The 21724-nt window shown below is 39.6% G+C and overlaps 2 protein-coding genes and 1 non-coding gene across 3 annotated transcripts; 1 reads left to right on the top strand and 2 right to left on the bottom strand.

The window, feature by feature from the left end:
- Window positions 1–7093: 7093 nt before the first annotated feature.
- Window positions 7094–7167, bottom strand: trnat-agu (transfer RNA threonine (anticodon AGU)). Its single transcript has one exon. It is a non-coding gene; the product is annotated as a tRNA-Thr (tRNA).
- Window positions 7168–8160: 993 nt separating this feature from the next.
- On the top strand, window positions 8161–15489 carry pus7 (pseudouridine synthase 7). Its single transcript, XM_073471543.1, has 17 exons — window positions 8161–8246; window positions 8434–8547; window positions 9055–9330; window positions 9419–9506; window positions 9862–9978; window positions 10065–10209; window positions 11042–11153; window positions 11251–11328; window positions 11535–11663; window positions 11974–12099; window positions 12209–12270; window positions 12363–12523; window positions 12706–12832; window positions 13120–13221; window positions 13518–13647; window positions 13840–13931; window positions 14956–15489. The coding sequence occupies exons 3-17, from the start codon at window positions 9065–9067 to the stop codon at window positions 15090–15092; spliced, it is 1872 nt and encodes a 623-aa protein (XP_073327644.1). The 5' UTR covers window positions 8161–8246; window positions 8434–8547; window positions 9055–9064; the 3' UTR covers window positions 15093–15489.
- A 1327-nt stretch (window positions 15490–16816) lies between these two features.
- LOC141001477 (endonuclease domain-containing 1 protein-like) lies at window positions 16817–18535 on the bottom strand. The gene is made up of 2 exons (XM_073472565.1): window positions 18270–18535; window positions 16817–17811 (listed from the first exon to the last, which is right to left on the bottom strand). The coding sequence occupies exons 1-2, from the start codon at window positions 18453–18455 to the stop codon at window positions 17206–17208; spliced, it is 792 nt and encodes a 263-aa protein (XP_073328666.1). The 5' UTR covers window positions 18456–18535; the 3' UTR covers window positions 16817–17205.
- Window positions 18536–21724: the final 3189 nt, after the last annotated feature.

Below are 21724 nucleotides of genomic sequence, written 5' to 3'. Positions count from 1 at the left end.
AGTGGAGAACAACACAGAGAGCATGACTTTACTGACTTTTTGTGGCTTTTTAGACAGCCTTCTCACGTTCCTGGATTCCTTGATTATGCACGGCGCCGTAATACACATTATTGTACCTCATGTCCACGTTGCGCACCTGTGCTTGTGATTGTGCATGAGCAACCATACCATGCCGAAGCACACCTCTTCCAAGGACGTATAACGTGCCTGAGCACGGTACAGAGTGTTCAGACTAGTCAAACAAACTTGACTTTGGGGGTCAAACGTGCTTAGGCACGGCACGGATTGCCTAGTGTGAGTGCGTAAGAAAAGTCAACTGTCAAAGAGAGAGTGTGTGTGTGTGTGTGTGTCAGGTGGTATTTCTTTCCCAACACCCATGACAGCATTGTATGTTGCCAATCTTTATCATTTTATATGTTGTCATATTATATTATTCTAATTGAGTAGCCAGAAATCTAATTAATAGCCTTCATCAAATCTCATAAACTGAGATGCAACGGTTCAACATATATGTAATTATACATAGCTATTAGAAAAACCGTATTGAGAATAATTAAATAAAAGGTACACATACATATTTTAAACTGTGAAACAGTTTGCCAGCCTTTCACTGATGCTACGGACCCTTGTAGCATAAAATCTGAATTATAGGCCTACGTGTATGAAGGCCTATGTGTATAGGCCTATGTGTATGAAGTATCAACGATCATGAGTTATTGTATATAAAAGATGGAAAACATACTGTTATGGTACAAATTGAAGATTCATTATTGACATTCGAAATAGCAGTTTGGCAAAAAAAGAAATATTCCCAAACTTTCAGCCACATCTTTGGGCCTTTATCCCTTTACGGAGATTTAATATGTTCAAATGTGACTGGCTATTTTCACATGTGAACTAAAATTTCAACATGCGAAAACAAAGTAATGTCACATATAACTGGACATTTTCACAAGCGATTGGCTTTTTCAACATATGGATGGAAATACGTGAAATGTACATTTTCACATATGAATTACGAACATTCAAATCATTCAAAACATGTAATTTGCTTATCCACATGTAAATTCCATATTTTCACACATTTCCACATGCCACTGGCTATAACCACATGCAAACCAGAACTTTAACATGTGAAAATAACAAAAAGTCACGTGTGAACTCGACATTTTCACAAGCGCTAAAAAAACCTTGTTCTAAGAATTTTTTTGTCAAACTATAAACTGTTTGTCCCATGATGTTCACTGCCTTGAGATAGTTGTTCATCCATCTTATCTACAGTGTTTACAGAGCAGTTAAATTCAATCAGGCATGGAGTTTCATTTTTATGAACATGTGGAAAAATCTGCTGGTATGAGCTGATGCAATTTGCTGTGGTTGGTGGTTCGCTGTGCTTATTAGCTGATTCACAGAAAATCAAGCATGCTTTCAGCGTTGCAAAAATGAGAAGTTAGGACATCACATTGGGCTGAAAATAAACGATTTTTTTTTACCTTTCTTAATGATTAATCTATTGATCAAGTTAATAGTGACCAGATTAATCAGTAATGGACGTAATAGTTGTAGCCTTACAGCATTGTGAATAGATTCATGAATAATCTTGAATCTAGAATCATGTTATCAGATTCACTCATCTTCTCTGCATGCCTAATCCTTATCAGAGTTAAGCCCTACTGTATATATCCCAGCATACACTGGGCAGAAGGCAAGACCACGTCCACAACATGTCACCAATCTCAGGGACTACCACTGGATTCATTTTTTATTTACAAGATAGCTGCAAACACAGCACGTGGCATTATTTCACCACTGGCATGATGTTCTCGTGTTTTAAGACAGGAGAGGCTTCGATAATGGACTTTTTTTTATGCACACATCTGTTTGTTGTATTTCAGTGTGCAGGTGTTTGGGAATTCCAGCACATTCCTGCAGCCCCCTGGGGTGGCCGCACGGTTGGTATCACCTAATTGATGCCTTCTTCGGCTGCCGGTGACGTCGCTCCAATAGCATCATGCCATGAAGAAAGCCCCCACTCCACCCGCCCACCCACCACCACCACCACCCCCACTCCAATTCGCATGCACTTTACAGAGCCACTGCGCTGCTCACACGCACGCGTCGTCCCCTGCAAGACCGCCTCACAAAACGACATGCACACACCTGGAGACAATGTTCCTACAAATGCGAGAAAAGTTGCATAATCAAACACCATGTGAGAGATTTCTCAGATGGACTAGAAATGGATGGATGGATGTGGTTTTTACTCCTTATCCGTCTGGCAGTGCCATCACTAGTGCAAAAGGAAGGAAGGAAATGAACTGTCACATCTGTCAAACCCCCTTTTTGCAACCACCCCAGTCCAATAATCAATCAAGAGGGGCTCATCAGCGCTGGAAGCATACACAGGCACAATTATTAGGTATGAAGCTGGCGAGCTGTGGATGCAAATGTTGCAGGGAGTCAAGTGGGAGGGGAGGGGAGGGGAGGGGGGTCCGTGGGGAGCTCATCGTCCAGAGACACCCAGTCTGACTCCTCCAACGTAAATGGCAACTTCCCACATTACACAGCAGCGCGTCTGTTGGATGAAAATACACGCCTTTCGCCATATGTGCGCACAGTCTATACCGCCGACGCACCGGCAGCAGCGCCGGCGTCACACGGAGAGGTACCCGCTGCCAACAAACCAAACCCCGGCAAACAAACACTTCACGTCCACTCTCACTCTCACTACGTCGTACTGTCACCGGCCGCCGCCGCCCCGCTTACCTCCGATTGTGACCCGCTCTGTCTTTCTTCCCCTTCGGCCTCCTTTTTCTGGCCTGGATGGCCATCACTGCCGGGGTTAGGGTGCGTTTATCCACGGGCATGACCGACGTCCGAGTCCGGGGAAGGGTGTAGGGCAGGGGGGAGAGAGAACAAGCACACATCATAAGGCTCTAAAGCTGGCTGACACGGGTCATTTAGCGTCTTTTAGCACGCCCCGGTAAGCTAGCTACACACGTAACTTCCTCCAGCTCACATATTCAATACAACCAGGAGTGCGGTGACATGTCCGAGTCAGAGGCTGAGGGATACGCACCTTTCCTGGAGCTCATGTTTCCTCCTCTTCCCCTCAGCAGGAGCGGGCAGCTCGCTAGCAGCAGCAGCAGCCGGAGTCTCTCTCTCTCTCTCTCTCTCTCTCTCTCTCTCTCTTTCTCGCTCTCTCTCTTACACACACGCACACACACACACACACACACACAGCCACAACCTCTACCTACAGAGGGCACGCGCTCCCTCTGTCGTCTGAGGTGGGAGTCGCGTGCATCCCTGCGTGTTCACTTTGTACAAATGAATATCCTACACATTTCTACTTTAATTTAAAGTTTAGCAGCAGAATTAAATTGGTTGCGGGCTTTTTTGAATGAGTCCAGGTGTCTTTAGTGGAATGATATAAAATGTAAAAACTGTAACAATTGGACATTTTTGTAAAACAAAATGTAATAGAGGGGTGCAGATTTAGGCTACAGGCTATCAGACAGATATATTATAAGCTGATACTGTGAAATTTGTATTATTGTCTATTTATCGTATTAGTGAAATACTAGCCGATGAATAGAGCGTTGTAGTAGCAGTTAGCATTTTTGCGCATCTGGTTCCCTCGTCTCAAAATCAATGAGTTTTTTTAATTGGTTTACAGTTAAATGCCTGAAATAAGGTCTGTGGTTATGACAGGATTAAGATATTCATTGTTCAACGACATAAAATACATCAGTAAATGTCACAGTTAAATTAAAAAGCATGCACATGTCTTAAAGACGGCGATTGCCAACAAAAGGCTAAATGAGACTATAAGTTGTCATGGACATAAAATGTCATCACACTGAACACCGAGACTCATCTACTCACTAGTCAGTCTTTACAGGTTGACTTCAGTTGCAAATTATTGTAACTCTAACTTTACAACTTGTACATTGATCAGTTTTTCCGAAAACATGTATAGTAACTGTGCAGTAAGACGCTTAATGGTGGTGATGTAGAAATCATGCAACTGCAATGAAGTCTGCTTATAGCCTAACATTAGCTTTTTAATTCTCACAATGTAATTTACGTTCGAAAGTCACAAACGTGTTGTTCATCTGTGAAGATTACCTTGCTGAACAAAACATGAAAATATCATAAACGTGTTTGCCACAGAGCTTATTTTCGGCAATAATGCAAAATCCAATTAAAAAATCTCAAAGGCTTTTTGTCGAGGGAACCAGGGCGATGCTAGCACTTTTTATTAATGTGAATCATATCAATTTATGATTAAAAATTAAAAGGGTGGAGTGCACTGATGGCCTTGACTGGATCCAGCTGGGGATGACTCTCTCATAACGGTACCAATGCATTGTCGAAAAAATTCTAACAAAACTGACATGCAGTATACAACACCTGAGTTAGGCTATGTTACAATTCTACAAAGCATCTACAGTATGTATCAGTACAAAACCTTGGTAGCAAGCCCAGGATGCTGCTTCTATACTATTTTTAGTGTTAGCTGTGTGTTTTTTTATTGCTGTCTACAGCCTACTCTCTGCTTTATGTTTCTTCATCAAGATTTGTTGGATTTTTTACTTAGCTCGTGATGCTGCATTGAGACACTGCAGTTTTCACTTAGACAGACCATTTGCATCATTACAGTTTCATTTTGTCTTTCTGTTATTCTTGGTAAGTATGAGGAATAGCACCTAAGGGTCGTAAATTACGTGAATTTATTATTCCAGACCCCACTGCTCCTAGTGCAGTTGTTTTTATACAGATCTCCAACAGACAAGTGAGGATTTAACTGACCTTACCATCCTTGTTGTTCCCTTTCATGTATGTATATAGGAGATATCTATCTTCAGAGTCGTGCACAGAACAATAAAGGATAACATAACATAACATAGTTGTACCAGAGATTGCTACAAAATTCACAGTACAATAGAGTAAAAAATAACAGCCAGTGCATTCCCCGGGTCAGCGTCACACACACGCCCATTTTAAGACAATAAAGAATTTAATATTACTGAAATATACAAAATATTGTGTGTGAATAAGTGTGTCAAGAGTTAAATCCAAAAAACAGTGTTGAATACATTACCAATAGAAGTAAGACAAGTTAAGTACAAGAGTTACGGAATGCATTCATACATTTCATTTCCCGCGTTTTCCCCTGATAACGAGTTAATTTCATTTGTTTTCTCGAGATAACGAAACTTTGTTTTCCCGAGATAACGATATAATTAATTCGATCTCGAGAAAATTGTCCCGTTATCTCAGGAAAACGGAGGAAATAAAATGTATAACGAGTGATAACGAGTTAATTTCATTTGTTTTCTCGAGATCTCGAGTTATTATCTCGAAATAACAACTGCCATTTTCCCGAGATAACGGGATAATTTTCTCGAGATCTCGAGATAACGAAACTTTGTTTTCCCGAGATAACGATATAATTAATTAGATCTCGAGAAAATTATCCTGTTATCTCGGGAAAACGGCAGTTGTTATTTCAAGATAATAACTCGAGCTCTCCAGAAAACAAATGAAATTAACTCGTTATCACTCGTTATACATTTTATTTCCTCCGTTTTCCCGTGATAACGAGTGTCTCCATAATCTCAGGCCTATCATATCACAGTCATTATCTTGAGATCTCGAGTTAATTATATCGTTATTTCGGGAAAACAAAGTTTCGTTATCTCGAGATCTCGGGAAAACAAAGTTTAGTTATCTCGAGATCTCGAGAAAATTATCCCGTTATTATCTCGAAATAACAACTGCCGTTTTCCCGAGATAACGGGATAATTTTCTCGAGATCTTGAGATAACGAAACTTTGTTTTCCCGAGATAACAATATAATTAATTCTAGATCTTGAGATAATGACTGTGATATGATAGGCCTGAGATTATGGAGATGCCCGGGACCCCGTAGTTGGTCAGCTATGTAGTTAACAACAACATTAGGCTCACTTAGATTGAGCCGCCTATATCGGTGGCGCAATCTAATATAGCTGAAGCCTTGCTAACCGTCTTTTTAGATTACGCACACTAATATTTCAGCCTGTGTCAGGCCTGATTGAAAAGATATGTGACACGGTGATCGATATGCTCCTGCTCCTCTGACATTGCTACACTGAATGATGTTTCCTGCAATGATTTAATATACGACACTATCGTTTTGTTTTCTCAAGATCTCAAATTAATTATATCGTTATCTCGGGAAAACAAAGTTTCGTTATCTCGAGATCTCGAGAAAATTATCCCGTTATCTCGGGAAAACGGCAGTTGTTATTTCGAGATAATAACTCGAGATCTCCAGAAAACAAATGAAATTAACTCGTTATCACTCGTTATACATTTTATTTCCTCCGTTTTCCCGTGATAACGAGTGTCTCCATAATCTCAGGCCTATCATATCACAGTCATTATCTTGAGATCTCGAATTAATTATATCGTTATTTCGGGAAAACAAAGTTTCGTTATCTCGAGATCTCGGGAAAACAAAGTTTAGTTATCTCGAGATCTCGAGAAAATTATCCTGTTATCTCGGGAAAACGGCAGTTGTTATTTCGAGATAATAACTCGAGATCTCGAGAAAACAAATGAAATTAACTCGTTATCACGGGAAAACGGAGGAAATAAAATGTATGAATGCATGGCCCTTAAGGGCTTCCGTAGTATTACTATTTTGAAAGCAAAACAGCAGTTGCATATGTATGTGAAAAATATTTCAAGGGAACTGTTTAATGTTGCAACTAACAATTATTTTATTTACTGATCAACCTGTTGGTAACTGTTTCAATTAATTGCTTTATCATTTTGTCGTGTTTTATTTATGTATGTATCTAACTGTATAATTTCATCTATAAATTGTGAGAAAATAGTTAAAGGTGTCTGCTATGAAGCTAATAGATGATGTATATTTTATACTTAGCAGGAATAACGTTGCATGGATGGACAGCTACAATCATGTTATGGTAGTTTACTGTAGGCTTGTGCATGTATTAACCATTCACTGGTCATGTGCAAGGCTTACATTGATCATATAACTTCACTGTAGACATTGGAAGCAGCACGCATGGTGAAAAGGCACCGCTGGGATTCGAACCCAGGATCTCCTGTTTACTAGACAGGCGCTTTAACCATCTAAGCCACGGCGCCGATATCATCAATGATTTCACTATGTCACACAATCTGACGGTACATATATATAAATCGTCATCAATATATATCATCAAAAAGTAGGCTATGGGTATAACTTGGAATTGATTATCTGTGCTTATGTATTGTTCTTTGTATTTCTTCATTTTTCTTTTATTTTCTCGAACCTGTTTTTTTTTTCTGGTTTGGTGACGTTTTTACAGAAAATTATACTACTACTTTATCGTAAGTAACAGTAATAAGTCTATAGTATAATATTTCATATTAATTTACCGTTTTTTGTATAGTTTCTAAGTAGACCTATATATTTTTCTCTTACTGCAAAATGGCAGCCATTACAAAAACTTCAAAATGATTAAGTTAATTGGTGGCATGATTTTTATTTCAGTGTTTTCATTCAGTGTTTACAACATTTTTGTGAAATATTCACATTTTGCTCATTTACAAGTCACGCATTGTCTACAGCAAAAACATATACAGGCTAGTGCTAATGCAAGTTACATATTCTGGTAAAAAAAAAAAAACAACAACAAAAAATACAGTTTTGTACAACTGAAAATAAAAGCACCAGGGAGATCATGTTTATATAAGACACATTTATTATCCAGATTTAGCTCTAATCTCATACAAATGTAAACAAAGAATAATCATATATACACACACATATATATATATATATATATATATATATATATGATATAATAATGATATAATAATGATAATGATATTACCCTTCAGAACAGTTACTTATGTTAGCATAAGCTAATTTATTTATTTATTATTTAAATAAATAAATAAATAACGTAAAATAAAAATAATAAGAAAATAAAATCCGAACCTGTAAAGTGTCCCTGGCTGGTTTAAAAGTCTGACATTTTCTTATTTTAATCTGTTTAGTATCTTTTCTCTGAGTCAAGCTCCTCAATGATTGACAGCTCAGCTTAACCAATCGCTTGCTGTGGGCGGTTTCAGGACGGGATCTGTTTCCGGAACCACACACACACACACACACACACACACGTGTGAGAAAAGCTGGCTTTCAGTGCGGTCCGTACTCTTGTGAATATCAGCAGACGTGGGTAAGTTAAAACAGGGCTTTGACGAACGTTATTCGCTTTATTTACACCGACATTACAGCTTAGCTTTGCTGCTAGCATCGTTAACGTTAGCCAGCGGTGTTAGCTTGCCAGGTTAATAGATGCCGGATGCGCTAGCGGCTTTGCTAACTTCTGAGTGATCAGCAATATGCTCATTGTGTCTTTTCAGTGCCTGCGTCGAGCTCGGGTCCGTTAAGAAGTCTCTGCAAGTGTTTGACAGCTGGAAGACAAGACGAGTGTCCAAGGCCCATCACTGTTTCCTGCTATCTCATCTCCACAGACAGTAAGTCAGTAGCATCGTTTTGTAGGCCATTAATGTCAGTTCAGTTTGTTTTCATTACTCTGAAATGCAGCTTTGTTTTGATTGACTTCAGTGCAGCGTTTTAAGGTTACTGCATTGATTCAAATACAGCAATTGAAATGTGTTACTAGTGGTATAAAAAAAGATTGAAAACTCAGAGGTGCATCAGACCAAAAGTACATTCCTGGGTGATGTTATCTTCACATGGGTGCTCCAGTGTTTTACAGCTGCACTCATCCCTTTTCCACCAAGGCGGTTCAGGTGCTGGTTCAGAGCCAGTGTCTACTCTGGATCTACTACTCAAAGAACTGGCTCCGGGCCAGGAAAACTGGTTCAAATTGGCACAAACACTTAGTTGGTCTAGAGCAGAGAACTGGTCTACTACTGCTCTCAGGAGCCACATTAGTTGTCCCCATGACAAGTATATTAAATTTCATACAGTACATACTGTTTAAATCAAATATGATTTTTGTGTCCCTGTTGTCACAGCTTGGCTCTGATGGCTGAGTCAGAGCCTGTCCTTGTCCAGGTCGGAGAAAAGAGAGGCTGTCCAGAGGATGAAGAGAAAGACACACCAACAAAGAAACCCAGGGTTGAGAACAACCACCAAGATGAGGAAGAGCCAGAGGATGAAGCAGATGATGGGGAGGAGGAGAATGGTGAGACCTTTGCTGATATGATGAAGCATGGCCTCACTGAGTTGGATGTGGGCATCCTGAAGTATGTCAGTGACCATGAGGGCTTCTCAGGGATCTTGAAGGAAAGGTTCGTCCTCACATTCAGTAGATAGTTTGCATAGTTTGTCTCAAACTTTGGATTATTTAACAAATGATTTATTTTGTTTTGTTTTCAGATATTCTGATTTTGTGGTGCATGAAATCAACAAACAAGGCAAGATAGTGCATTTAGATGACCTGTCTATCCCTGCGGAGGCTGCAGAGGTAGGATATTGGATCAATTTTCATCTACCAGCATTACGTCTCTTTAGTATTGAGATTTTACTAATTTGGCTAGATCCACAAGTAGTAATTTTAATTTCAATTGTAAAATAAACCAGTCCCTGATGTTTAAAAGGAAATTTAAATCTGTACATTAATAAAATAATACATTTAATCGACTAGTATTTCTGGTGTACTGTATTAAAGGTAACCTATGTTGAAAGCAATCACCACATTAAGTCACACTTCCTTTGACATAATGTTATCACCTGATGTCATCACAGCCTGGGTTTTTACAGCTCTGGAACAGTTAGGTAATGCTTTCCGATGTTTCTGTGTTGTGTTACTTCTATGTTAGGAAGTTGTAGAGGCTCCACAGCTGCCAGAAGAATCGGATGTGCTGACCGAAGAGCAGAAGAAGCAGCTCGGGGAGCTGCAGCTCTTCAGGAATAAAGAGAGCAACGTCTCTATTGAGGTGAGTTTACACTTCCTGGATCCCTTTTAAGACATATCTTATGACTATTTAACATAATGTTCTTGCCCCTTTCTCAACATCTGTAGGTGATGGATGATACAAAAGAGAAGCGGACGCTGGTCCACAAAGCCATCAAGACTCAGTTTCCTGGTCTGGAGACAAAGACGGAAGAGAAGGATGGGCGCAAGTTAATAGTGGCCTACCACACTGCTGGGAAGAAGGCTCTCGCAGGTATGTGGCAAGAAGACAGATGTCAGCCTTATTCTGTCTGGACAGAATTCATGACCAGTAACATAGTTAAATGATCAGAGAAAGGATATATTGCATGTCCTTTTATTACATCCTTCAGTTTATCTGCTGCAATGCATGTGATCACAGCTGAATCACAGAGCAGAACAATGCGATGCATGCACTTGTGCACGTGCATGACTAAGACACCTGCATGATTCTGCTCAGGTCTTTACTCATACTGGTTTTTAAACAAGCAGCTTTTTGGTTATGGACTGACCTTATTATTTAGTGGAATGCTTTGATTGAAAAGACAATAAGGAAAGCAGAGATTCAGCATCATGGTGCCTTGAAATAACCCTGCACCCTTGTTGCATAAACCATTTAAATACCACACTCCACTCACAGGCCCATGCATGAGATCTCACCCCTGACAACTCGTCCCACAGTCCTTAAACATCTCTTTCTTAGTAACATTATTCTATCCTCCTTTTGCTCTTCTCTGGTGGATAGAGGTCAAAACAACTGCAGGTAAGAACCTATTCTCCACACAGCACAGAGGAAGTGGTTATAACCCACATGGACTTAGGTGTCAGTTACTAGATTTCATTGAAATGCCTGTTGGTTTTGTAATTGTATATTAAACATAATTGTATTCTTTCTTGCGATAAAGGGAAAAAAACTTTGTTTTCTTCACAGGTAACAATGTAGAATGTAAAATTTGATTTGCTATAGCCAGAATCTGTGAGTGATTTGTATTTTTGAATATGTGAATTGTTTAGTTCAGCAATTCTGAGTCTAGATTTCAGTACAACCCTTTCTTCTGTGTTCAAAGCTCCAAGGAAACACTTCTGGCCGAAAAACCGTGGCAGTTTTTGCCACTTTGTTCTGTACAAGGAGAACAAGGACACCATGGATGCCATCAATGTGCTTTCAAAGTTCCTCAGGTCTGAATGTTGTACGCTTACTTTGAAAAAAGTGATCATCAACAAATAATAACTGCAGTCAGGACTGTCATTTGTACAATAATGTTTGTCTTTTTAGGCTTAGACCCAACATGTTTTCCTACATGGGAACCAAAGACAAGAGAGCCATCACTGTGCAAGAGATTGCAGTGCTCAAGTGAGTATGTGCTGCTTTAAGCAAATCACTACATTAATCAGTGTGCATTCAGTTTCAAATTGTCTGTGAATTATGTAAATAGGAGGTAGTGTACATGTTGTATGTTGTCAATGCTGGAGGTGTTTTTTGCTGTCATGAAGCAAAAGGTCTCTGGTAGATCAGCTTGTTAAACAGGATCAGTAATTAACTGTTCCCTGTCTTCTCAGGATCACAGCAGAGAGGCTGGCTCACCTCAACAAGTGCCTCATGAATCTCAAGTTAGGGAACTTCTGCTACAAAAACCACCCTCTGAAGCTGGGGGAGCTGCAGGGAAACCACTTCACTGTGGTCATCAGGTCAGCAGGTGTTCTTTATGTTGATCTTTTACTTAACTCTTGTTATTATACAGTACATTATATCCAATTCCTGTGCTTTGTTGTGGATTTTGGTTACCTGCGTTGTATGCCTTAAGTCTTGTGTTAATGCAGAGGGCATCCTCATTGGCCAGGAACTGACTACTTGATATAAAGAACCGTTCCAACACAAATTTGGTCATGATGGCTAATATCTGATTTCTGTGTCAGGTCATGTCAACACTGCTTACTTTACTGCTAAATGACTTTGCACCTCATTATTGTTTAATTTGTTGATATATTTGTATATCAGGAACATCTCAGGGACAGATGAGCAGGTCCATCAGGCCTTGACATCTCTCAAACAGACAGGCTTCATCAACTACTATGGCATGCAGCGCTTTGGCACCACAGCTGTGCCTACACACCAAGTTGGCAGGTAAGGTCATGACATGGAGGTACTGACACAAATTGTAACAGGATGGAATAAATCATAAGTTGGCAGAACGGCAAACTCAGGTGTTGTTTCCTCTTTTTGTTTGGGGCAGGGCTATCTTGAAGAATGACTGGAATGAGGTGGTGGATTTGATTCTGAAGCCTCGTCCTGGAGGTAAGGAAAAACAATTCTTAGACTCTTCCTCTGCCTGTAAAGTGGTTTAAAAAGTGTTTCAAACCTTACTCAATCTTGACTGCTTTCCTTAGCGGAGAAAGAATTCCTGGTCCGCTGCAGAGAGGAGTGGGCAAAGACTCAGGACCCGGAGGCAGCCCTGAAAAAGCTGCCCAACAAGCGCTGCGTGGAGGGACAGCTGCTGCGAGGCCTGTCCATGTATGGCAAGAAGAACATCGTCACTGCGTTTGGACTGGTTGGTTCTTTTATTGATAGTGCTAATAATTGGTTGAAAATGTGGGCGAGAATATGGGACAGTTGTGACAACTGTGGGACATGGAACTGAATGAATTTAAAGCCAGATGCTAGTACAAAAAAAAGAGCTGTCTAGAGGCTGATTTGGGCTCTTTCTGATGAGTGTTGTTTTTTCTTTTTCAGATCCCTCGCAACAACCGTCTGATGTACATCCACAGCTACCAGAGCAAGGTGTGGAACACCATGGTGAGCCGCAGAATTGAAGCCTTTGGTCTGAAGGCTGTGGAGGGAGACCTTGTGCTCAGAGGAAGTTAGTAGTTAATTTATTTTCTGTATTAAATATAAAGGAAATGGTATGACATTTGAGGAAATATTCTTTCTTAAAATCAAAAATGTTTAGTTCTTTTGAACAGATGTAGCCTCATTTCAGTGACATCTTTTTTAATCAAATACTCGGTAAGAAGACAAATAAAAGTATTTCCCAAAATGTCAAACTATTGCTTTAACCTACAGAAGAAAAACCAACATTCAGACCATTAATTTATATTAATCATACGTACTAAAACTAATATACTGATGTTCTCTGTGTTCATGAAGCCACAGCACACTTGCTGTCTGCAGAGGAGGCCGAGAGTCACTCCATCCATGACATTGTGATGCCACTTCCTGGGTTTGATGTCATCTACCCCTCTCATCACGGTAAGACATGGTTCTGTTATTTAGAGTTCATTTATTTGCATGTTACATAAAAATATAGCTGTGAAAAATAACATTGGATGGTTTTAACACAATACTACTGTGAAAATAACACCCATTCCTCTTAAAACACACACCAACCACACACCACTTCCTCAGCTTAAGTGGATTTAAATTTAAATAACAAAACTGCTAATATGGAGCTAAATTAAAGGATGAAAGTAAGCGTATGACAGAAAAAGAACTGAGAGTGTTGTTTCTTAGCATGTAATCACTTAACGCTTGTGTCTTCCTGTCAGTGGGGAAAGGCTACAGAGAGCTGCTCACTGCAGACAAGTTGGACATCGACAACATGAGACACAAAGTGAAGGACTATTCTCTGGCTGGAGCCTACAGACGCATTATCATCAGACCCAGTGATGTCAGCTGGTTAGCAAACAATGAAATTATCATTTATTATTTATTAACATGATGTGGCACTGTAGTGCAAAGCCCCTCATGGTGTTATATTATAATACAGAGGCTGGCATTGTGCACTGCAGTAATATGAATGCTTTATTTGAATTCTTCTGTAATACTGTCATTTCTCTAACTGCCTCTCATCTGATGTGTTTTATGCAGGGAGGTGATTGAGTACGATGACCCTCGGATCTCCCTGGTGCACAGTGATTTTGAGAAACTGGAGAACAAACCTGCTCCTGTCTTCAGCAAAGGTAAGTTCCTTTTAGGATTCAGCTGTGAGAGCGTCACCTGGCAATGTTTTCACTTTGTGAGTCTGTGTGTGTGTCATCATGGCAAAATGTGGTCTTGGAGGCACCTTTTGTAGCAGAAGCATTTTTCAGTATTTATCAGGTGTTTATATTTCTGTCTGTTTGTGGACACATTTTTCTCTCAGTCATGCAAGATATTGTTGAGATAAAAATGAAGGTTGAGTTCAATAGGCGTGGTCCAAACAATTGGGCCAAAAGTAAAGAGGTAGGAACTAGGAAAGGGGACATTTTTTCTCATCCTGTTTTCACCTTTTCAGTCTGCCTGCCTGTAGACAGATTTTCTGCCAGAAGTAGGGTTGTGTGTCTGTCATCTGTCTGTCCTCCCACCTTGATGAATGTAGCTTGAGCTTAAAATAGCCAGTTAGGGCCAGAGTGATCTAAGAAGTATGAACATATAACACCTCCTCCTAACCTATAAAGTCTTAAATGGACTTGCTCCCTCATATATTTCCAGCCTTATTTCTCCTTATATTCCATCATGTTCTTCACGTTCTCTTAATGCAGATTACTTAACCGTTCCTCAATTTTAATAAACACTATTTTGGTAGTTGAGCCTTCGCCCACAGAGCTCCACACATGTGGAATAACCTACGGGAGGCAAGTTCTGTTGACATTTTAAAATCGACACCGAAAACGGATCTATTTTCTCTTCATTATAATCTCTCCTGGTTTCACCAGTTGGGAACCCAAATGACTGACTGTTCTCCTCATCGACAATCCTGTTATGGATACACTGTATGAGTGCTTATGAATGTGTGCATATTTTTACATGTAATATTGTGTTTAAATAAAGTGTATGGAGACTCTCTTGGTAATGTACACTTAAAATAAACTGAAGTTGAATTAGGGGTATACAAAGACTTATAAAGTTGAGATGCATGAATGCTGTAGCAACAACATGAATATCAAGTATGAGGTGACAGGGTTGTTGGACAGCATTCAGATATTTCTCTCCTTCCTCTGACAGAGGGGAAGTATCGGGCTCTGCGGATGGAGTTCTCCCTGCCTCCCTCAACCTACGCTACCATGGCGATCAGAGAGGTCCTCAAATTGGACACTAGCATCAAGAAACAGACACAACTCAACACCACCTGGTTCAACTGAGACGAGACACACTCTGGCGTAAACCCGACTGCTGCTGCAGGCTGCAAAGCACCTGTCTACTCTGGCTACTTACTGTTGTGAGTGTTTTAAGTGTATTACTGTGTGTGTGAATGAGTGGTTCTATGTGAACCAAGAGGCAATTTCTTTGAAGTACAAAGAGCAATGATTTATGATTATTCAACCTTTTCTTTTTAAACATTGTTTTTACTTGCTCTAAAGTGGTTCTGTGCTGCAATGATCCAGTTTATTTTGACTGATTTAACTAAACCTTGTTCTTTCAGGGTGTCGCATGCATGCCAACTTTGTACAGAAATTTGATTTTGTTTTTTTAAACTTTGAGCTGAATGTGCTAATTGAACAAAACTCTTGAGAAGAGAAATTAAAAATGTTGAGTTTATGGTGTGTGTCTCTTGATTGTTTTTAAGATACAAGTATTGTTAATATGCTCCTGTTTTCTTTGAATAATGAGGGTTTTTAGATACTTTTCGATGTACTGCTAAAACCTTTATCCACCTTTATGTTGCTCAGAAAAATAAGATCATTAGTTGTGTCCCTAAAATAGCATACACGCTGTCTCCCTCTACTGGCCAACGTAGTTAAGTGCCCTTCTAATTAAGGACCTGAAATGTGTTTGGGGCTCTCACCAGCCTGCTGCTGGTCAAAACAGGTCCTGTTGAGCTGACCATCTGGCACTGTGGCATATGCCAGCTGGCAGGATACAGCTAGCCTCTCAAACTAAATGTGGTTACTAATCATTTTATTCACCCTGGGGCTACGTCTGCCCTCATAATTTTGGATTTTTTCAGAATTTTTATGCTTTAATACTGAGCTGCTGTGCCAAAGCAAAAACCAAAGAGATCTTGACAGGATCTTGAGATCCTGACAAATAATAAAAATAAGAAAGATTATGTTTTTGTTTTTTTTTATGTCCCATTTTATTTAAACTTACTTTATCTGTTGTAGTTCACAAGGGTAGACTACAAATATTCAAAAGGTATTACTGTTTTCTATTTCAGCAGGGAAGCACAAATTCCTATCATTCATCGATCATTCAAGTAACATTTTTTATATGTGGATGTAATTGTAACGTATAGGATCAAAAACTCCGGTTGTTGTCCCAGTTTGTACTGGACTTGTCTGTGTGGCCTTTCATAAGAGTAGTAGTGCTAAAGTTTAGAGGCCTTGTGTAAAAAATGTAAAACTGTTGATGTAATCTGACTGTGCAGAACAGAAGACCTACAGAGGCAGCTGTAACTCCCAGTCATTAAAATAATGAGTTAACATGAGATAAAGTGAATGAAGAGTACAACCATGTATGCGTTGGGTTTTCATGGTAAGTTTAAGCACAATAAAGGTTAATAAATGCACCATCATATATGGATAATTTAGAATGTACTTGCATACTTTAGGTGCAAACTCTTAACATGGAGGATCAATCTTGACCATTGGGGACATTATAAGTAACAAAAGCTCAAAGGGCCATTTTGTAGCTTGTCAGCGCTGTCAGACACATTTCCAGATCTTCAGTGTAGAGCTTGAATGTGAAAAAAGATTTTAATCAGCCAACAAGCCTCCAGAAAGAAATAATTTGCAAAAATAAATTGGAAAAATGGAATTACAATTCAGACATGTGGGCAACAAGTTTTATTTACCCAACAAAATATAGAATGAATACTTTAAAACGAATTTTGAGTGAAATTATTCATTCCTAATCGGCTGTTAAAGGTGCAATATGTAAGAATTGGCAACATGTCAAATTCATGCTCAAAACAAACGGACAGGGCAGCATTTCACGAGAGTAACTGCAAACTGTAGCTGCAGTCAGATAGTTAGCTCGGTTAGCCGTGCATGTAGTGGTCCCAACTGGGAGCTCTGAGCACCAGCGGAGTGTTGCTGTTTACATCACTAGTGCAGGAATGTTGGACCCGCTAGTTAGCATGCTATCTTCAGTATCTCTGCAACACAATACGTACACTATACTTTATTATGTCAAAACTATTATTTCTTCACATTCTGTTGATAATATGAAAATTTTTTTCAACCAAAATTCCTACAGATTGCACCTTTAAATGTTGACACCGGTGTGAATATCAATCTATACTAAATCTGCATTTCAAGGCAGGTGCAAGGCACTATTAGCACTATTAGCAGGCACACAGTTTTCATAGAAGAGCTGGAAAGAGCTGCCAACATAAGTCACCTTCTTCAGGAAGTCCTCCAGCTGCTGCACCGTCATCTCTTGAACCTTATTGTTGTCCCTTTCGTTGAGCCCATTAGCTGCAAAGGCAGGAAACTTTGAGCGCTCTGAGTATGGTGCATTGTGGTCAAAATCAATGCAGCAGTAGGCTGACCAGAGGTAGGTGGGGATGCCCAGGCGGTTGATATTGTGGCGGCGGATTTGGAGCCCCGAGTTGGTGACCCCTGTGATCACATAGGCAGTGCCACGGCAGTAGTTGTTGAGGCGCCTGCGGATGGTGTGCTCGTGGTTTTTCCAGGGGCCGATGTTGAACTCTCGGACCTGAGGGACCACATTTGTCAGAGTGTAGGTGGACGCTTTGTCATTGGGGTCGGCCTGGTGCTCGTCTGGATTCAGCTGACCGCGTTCAAAGATGACACTGTCAGAGTAGTCGTCAAGCACGGCCTGAGCATCCTCAAAACTTCTATGGACGTTTTCTGAAGGAAACGTCTCCATCTCTCTGGATCCGGACACTGTGGAGAGCTGTCAGGATACACACAAAGGAAATCCATCTATGCAGTGAATAGATCAGTGGTGGAAATATTCAGATCCTTTACTTAAACTGGAAAAAAACAACATTTATGCTTCTACTTGTCATTCTGAATTAAAAACTGATTGAACAGTACAATAGTTGTAAAAGATTACATCATCCACATATAGATTAGTTCCACATAAACCTCACTTTCATTATACTATTTGGCCTGTCATGGCTTGATGGCGTATATTTCCCTCTGAGATGTAATGGAGTACATGTATGAACTTGCATAAAATGAAAACACTGAAGTAAAGTAAAAGTTCCCCACTTGTGTAAATTCCACCAGTGAAATAGATTAAGACAGATTACAAAGCAATATTTCTAAGATCCCTTCCCCTAACTCTGGAACTTAAGCTTTTTTAAATGCTGGAAGAAAAAGACAGTGAACCCAGTATTTTGCCCCTACCTGTGGCTCATACATCCAGGGAACATCAACCTTCTTGGAGCCATCCGAGCGCTTGAATGTGTAAGCAGAATAAACAGGGATGTGGTTGAAGGTGTCATACAGGGTGACAAACCGTGGGGAGCCCATGTAGAACTGGCAGATCTTCTTAAAAGGCTTCGCCTCCAGCCCTCGAGGTAGCGTGCCCATGTACAGGAACTGTTTACACTCAGGTGAGAGGGTTTCCTGCACCTCTGCTCCTGCTATCTTGATAAGAAGAAGACAGGTGAGCGTTTGAGCTGTTCTGTCGAAAAACATCATGGAAACGTGCAGTATGTCTCCTCTACTGTGAAATGTTGTCCTACTGAGTGGACTTTTCCTCTTCTGTGCTTCATACATCACAGGTACATTATGCAAATTCTTATCTTTTTCCCTTTGGGAGTAGCCAAACCATTGCCATATTTGACAGGCCATTAACCAGCACCAGCAGCCATCACAGACACAGCAATGTTCTTAGAGATCTTCCACACCCACACAGCTGTTCTGAAAAAACCACATAAAGGCCATTACAGTCATTTAATATGTTTAATAATTAAGATCTTTCACTGAAGCCACATGAACGTAGAGGTTACAGTTCCCCATCTGTGCCACAAACACTTTTGTAGGCATACTGTGACATTTAGGAGTGGCTTTAACAAAATAATTAAATAGTCCGGCCTAGAAAAGGGTTTAACAAACATATGCAGAGTAGCAACGTCTTTCTAGCAGTTGTTTCTGTGATGCTCAGCTCCAGTTTTCTTCTCAGTGAAACTATTGTATTTAGTCTGCCTTTCTCTACTACTCTGCAAGTCATGCTTTGTGTGTGTGTGCGTGTGTGTGTGTGTGTGCTGTCGTGAGAGAAAGGACTGTGGAATGTTTTTGACAACATCTGTTTCCATAACAACAGGTTGATGGCAGCGTGACCTCTGCCCCTGTGGAAACAAACACTTCCTGTTTACTATCGGAACATCCTCACTGTTTGAACACTGTAACCCTCCTCTGAGCTACAGTATCTATCCATACATCCATCCAATATCCAGGCTTAGACATAATGGAAACAAACCTGAATAATAAAAAGATTAAAGCCAAAATTTCTCTAAAATCCTTTTATTGTAATCTCTAAAGGTGAAGTCGAGGGGATGAAGACTACATCCAGGTTGTAGAGATAGAAGGTATTCATTAGTTTTTTATTAACATAAAATCTCATAGGGGATGCCCCCATGGTGTGGAGGTTAATACACCAAAAATGAACTGCAATGTCTCCGTTTCCTGTCAAAAAGATATTATGTTATGAATGTGATGCTGTAAAAGTTCAATGTCTTAACAACATCAAATTATATGTTATCTATACTAATCATATTAGTTAAAAAAATCATAAAACGATTAAATAGGAGCACCTCTGGACTCAAATTCAGTCTGTAAGAGGTGGTCTTTGGAAAGGGATACACGCAAACTTAAAAATCACTACTCATTTTTTGTTTAAAATCATATTTCATATGGATTTGCATAAGAGACAATAGGAGTTGCATGGTGTCGCCATGTAACTACAACTGATGACACCAAAAATATGCCACTTTAACACAAAGGCAAATTTAATTTAGCAGGAAGAGATTTCCACCCACGCACAGATCCAAGAGTGAGGAAATCTCCATAATAAGTTTCACTTTTCATCACATAGTTATGACTTACCATGGGGATTTTTTAATTTTTTTTTTTTTTTATCAAGGCTAAGTTTTCATTATTTTTAATTCCATAAATGCTTCCAGCACCTTAACAAAGATCTAACCAGATGGAGCGATGGTGTTCTTGTATTATTTAGCAGGTAAATTAATGATCTTATTATTTTAGAGGCATAATTGTACAGTAAAATGCCCTTTTGATGTAATTACAGTAAATAAAAACTTTATTTATATAGTATCGTTAAAAACAGAGTTTACACAGAGCTTTGCAAGACAAAGCAAAAGAAGGACACTCAGAAAGACACTTTAAGAAAATACAACAAGCCAAACACAAGGAAGGACAAACTAAGGAGAAGTTATAACAAGAAGGCAAAACACAAACTGTCAATATGGATTAATAAAAGTAAAAGGAAAATAAGCAATAAAAAAGGCAAAATCACATAAAAGCAATACAAATTTAAAATAGACAAATAAAAGCTATAAAGGGAGTTAAGAAGACAACACCACATTAGAGGAATTAGAAATAGATGAATAGACTGAGAGCATTAAAAAGAATACAAGGCAACAAAGACTGAAATGAATCCAATGAAAGGGCGTCTTCAAATAAAAGCAAGTCTATAAAAATGGGTTTTAAGAGGTGATTTAAAGGAAGTTACTGATTTTGTAAGTCTCATCTCTTCACATAGGTTTAAAATTATTATATGATAAGATGATGTTACCTAAAACGCAACTGAGAAAGTGATTTAATGGATTTCTTTGCTGTGAATTGGCAGCCCTCTCACGGAGAGATAACACAGCTGTGGGTCAGGATCTTCTTTCATCTGAAAACTGTCACTATTGTCCTTTTTTTTATGCCAGAATAATGGTTTAAAGGCCTTTTCAGTATATTCATGGAGGCTGTCCTGACTATGAATGTGAGGTCTGTTAGTTGTCCTCTGTGTGGGTTGTTACATTTGCCCACTGTATACACACAGTGTGTTTGAACATGTGAGAACTAGTTTGTTTGTGTTTGCACACATTTGTGTACTGTATGTGCATTTGTGTCTGTGTATAGAGAATATGAGCAGCCCAGAGGATTGGAGGGGGGGGCTGTTTGTGTGTCTCGGGTTTGTGTGTGTTTGTGGGGGAAGGATGGGTGGTGTTATTGTGTCTCTCGGGAGGTGTGTGTGTTTGTATTTTGGGGGGGTGTTTGCAGGTCTCGTAACTCTCTGCTGGGGTGGTCTGGTTTGAGAGAAAGAGAAAGGAGGGTTCTGTGTGTGTGTGTGTGTGTGTGTGTGTGTGTGTGTGTGTGTGTGTGTGTGTGTGTGTGTGTGTGTGTGTGTGTGTGTGTGTGTGTGTGTGTAAAGAGGACATTGCTATGCATTCGGACTTTAAAGGAAGGCACATGTTCTTCAGCTGGCACAGTTCAGATGTAGAGTTGGAGAGAGAAAGTGAAATGAGAGGACGTTGCTCCACAGTGATCATCACACTATTATCAGCATCTCAGAGAGGATTTTGTCCAAGCTGATGAAGCAGCCTGAGGTAAGTGTCTGATGTGTGCTTCATCACAATTCATCTCAAGACTAGGCCCTCATTTAGGGTAGCAATAGGATGTAATATTTGTATGAAAAACATGCAGATCGTAATTCAAATTTGCAGTGTGCTTTCAAGTTTATTTCTGTATTTTTGAACCAGAACCTATACTGTATAATCATTTTTGGATGTGAGCATGAATGAAATGAAGGTGGGACATAAAAGTCAGCTCAAGATTTGTATTTACTC

Source organism: Pagrus major, chromosome 8, assembly GCF_040436345.1.
Source record: "Pagrus major chromosome 8, Pma_NU_1.0".
Taxonomy (NCBI): Eukaryota; Metazoa; Chordata; class Actinopteri; order Spariformes; family Sparidae; genus Pagrus; species Pagrus major.
The sequence above is the reverse complement of the archived record's forward strand: the minus strand, read 5'-3'. Positions and strand labels throughout refer to the sequence as shown.

Bases quoted from the DNA above. Each gene is read 5' to 3' on its own strand.
- LOC141001477 (XM_073472565.1), bottom strand. From the start codon at position 18,455: ATGGGCACGCTACCTCGAGGGCTGGAGGCGAAGCCTTTTAAGAAGATC. The intron at 17,812-18,269 runs GTAGGGGCAAAA...GTATCCTGACAG, and splicing joins CCTGGATGTATGAGCCACAG to CTCTCCACAGTGTCCGGATC.
- pus7 (XM_073471543.1), top strand. From the start codon at position 9,065: ATGGCTGAGTCAGAGCCTGTCCTTGTCCAGGTCGGAGAAAAGAGAGGC. The intron at 11,329-11,534 runs GTGAGTATGTGC...CTGTCTTCTCAG, and splicing joins CAAGAGATTGCAGTGCTCAA to GATCACAGCAGAGAGGCTGG. The intron at 13,648-13,839 runs GTTAGCAAACAA...TGTTTTATGCAG, and splicing joins AGACCCAGTGATGTCAGCTG to GGAGGTGATTGAGTACGATG.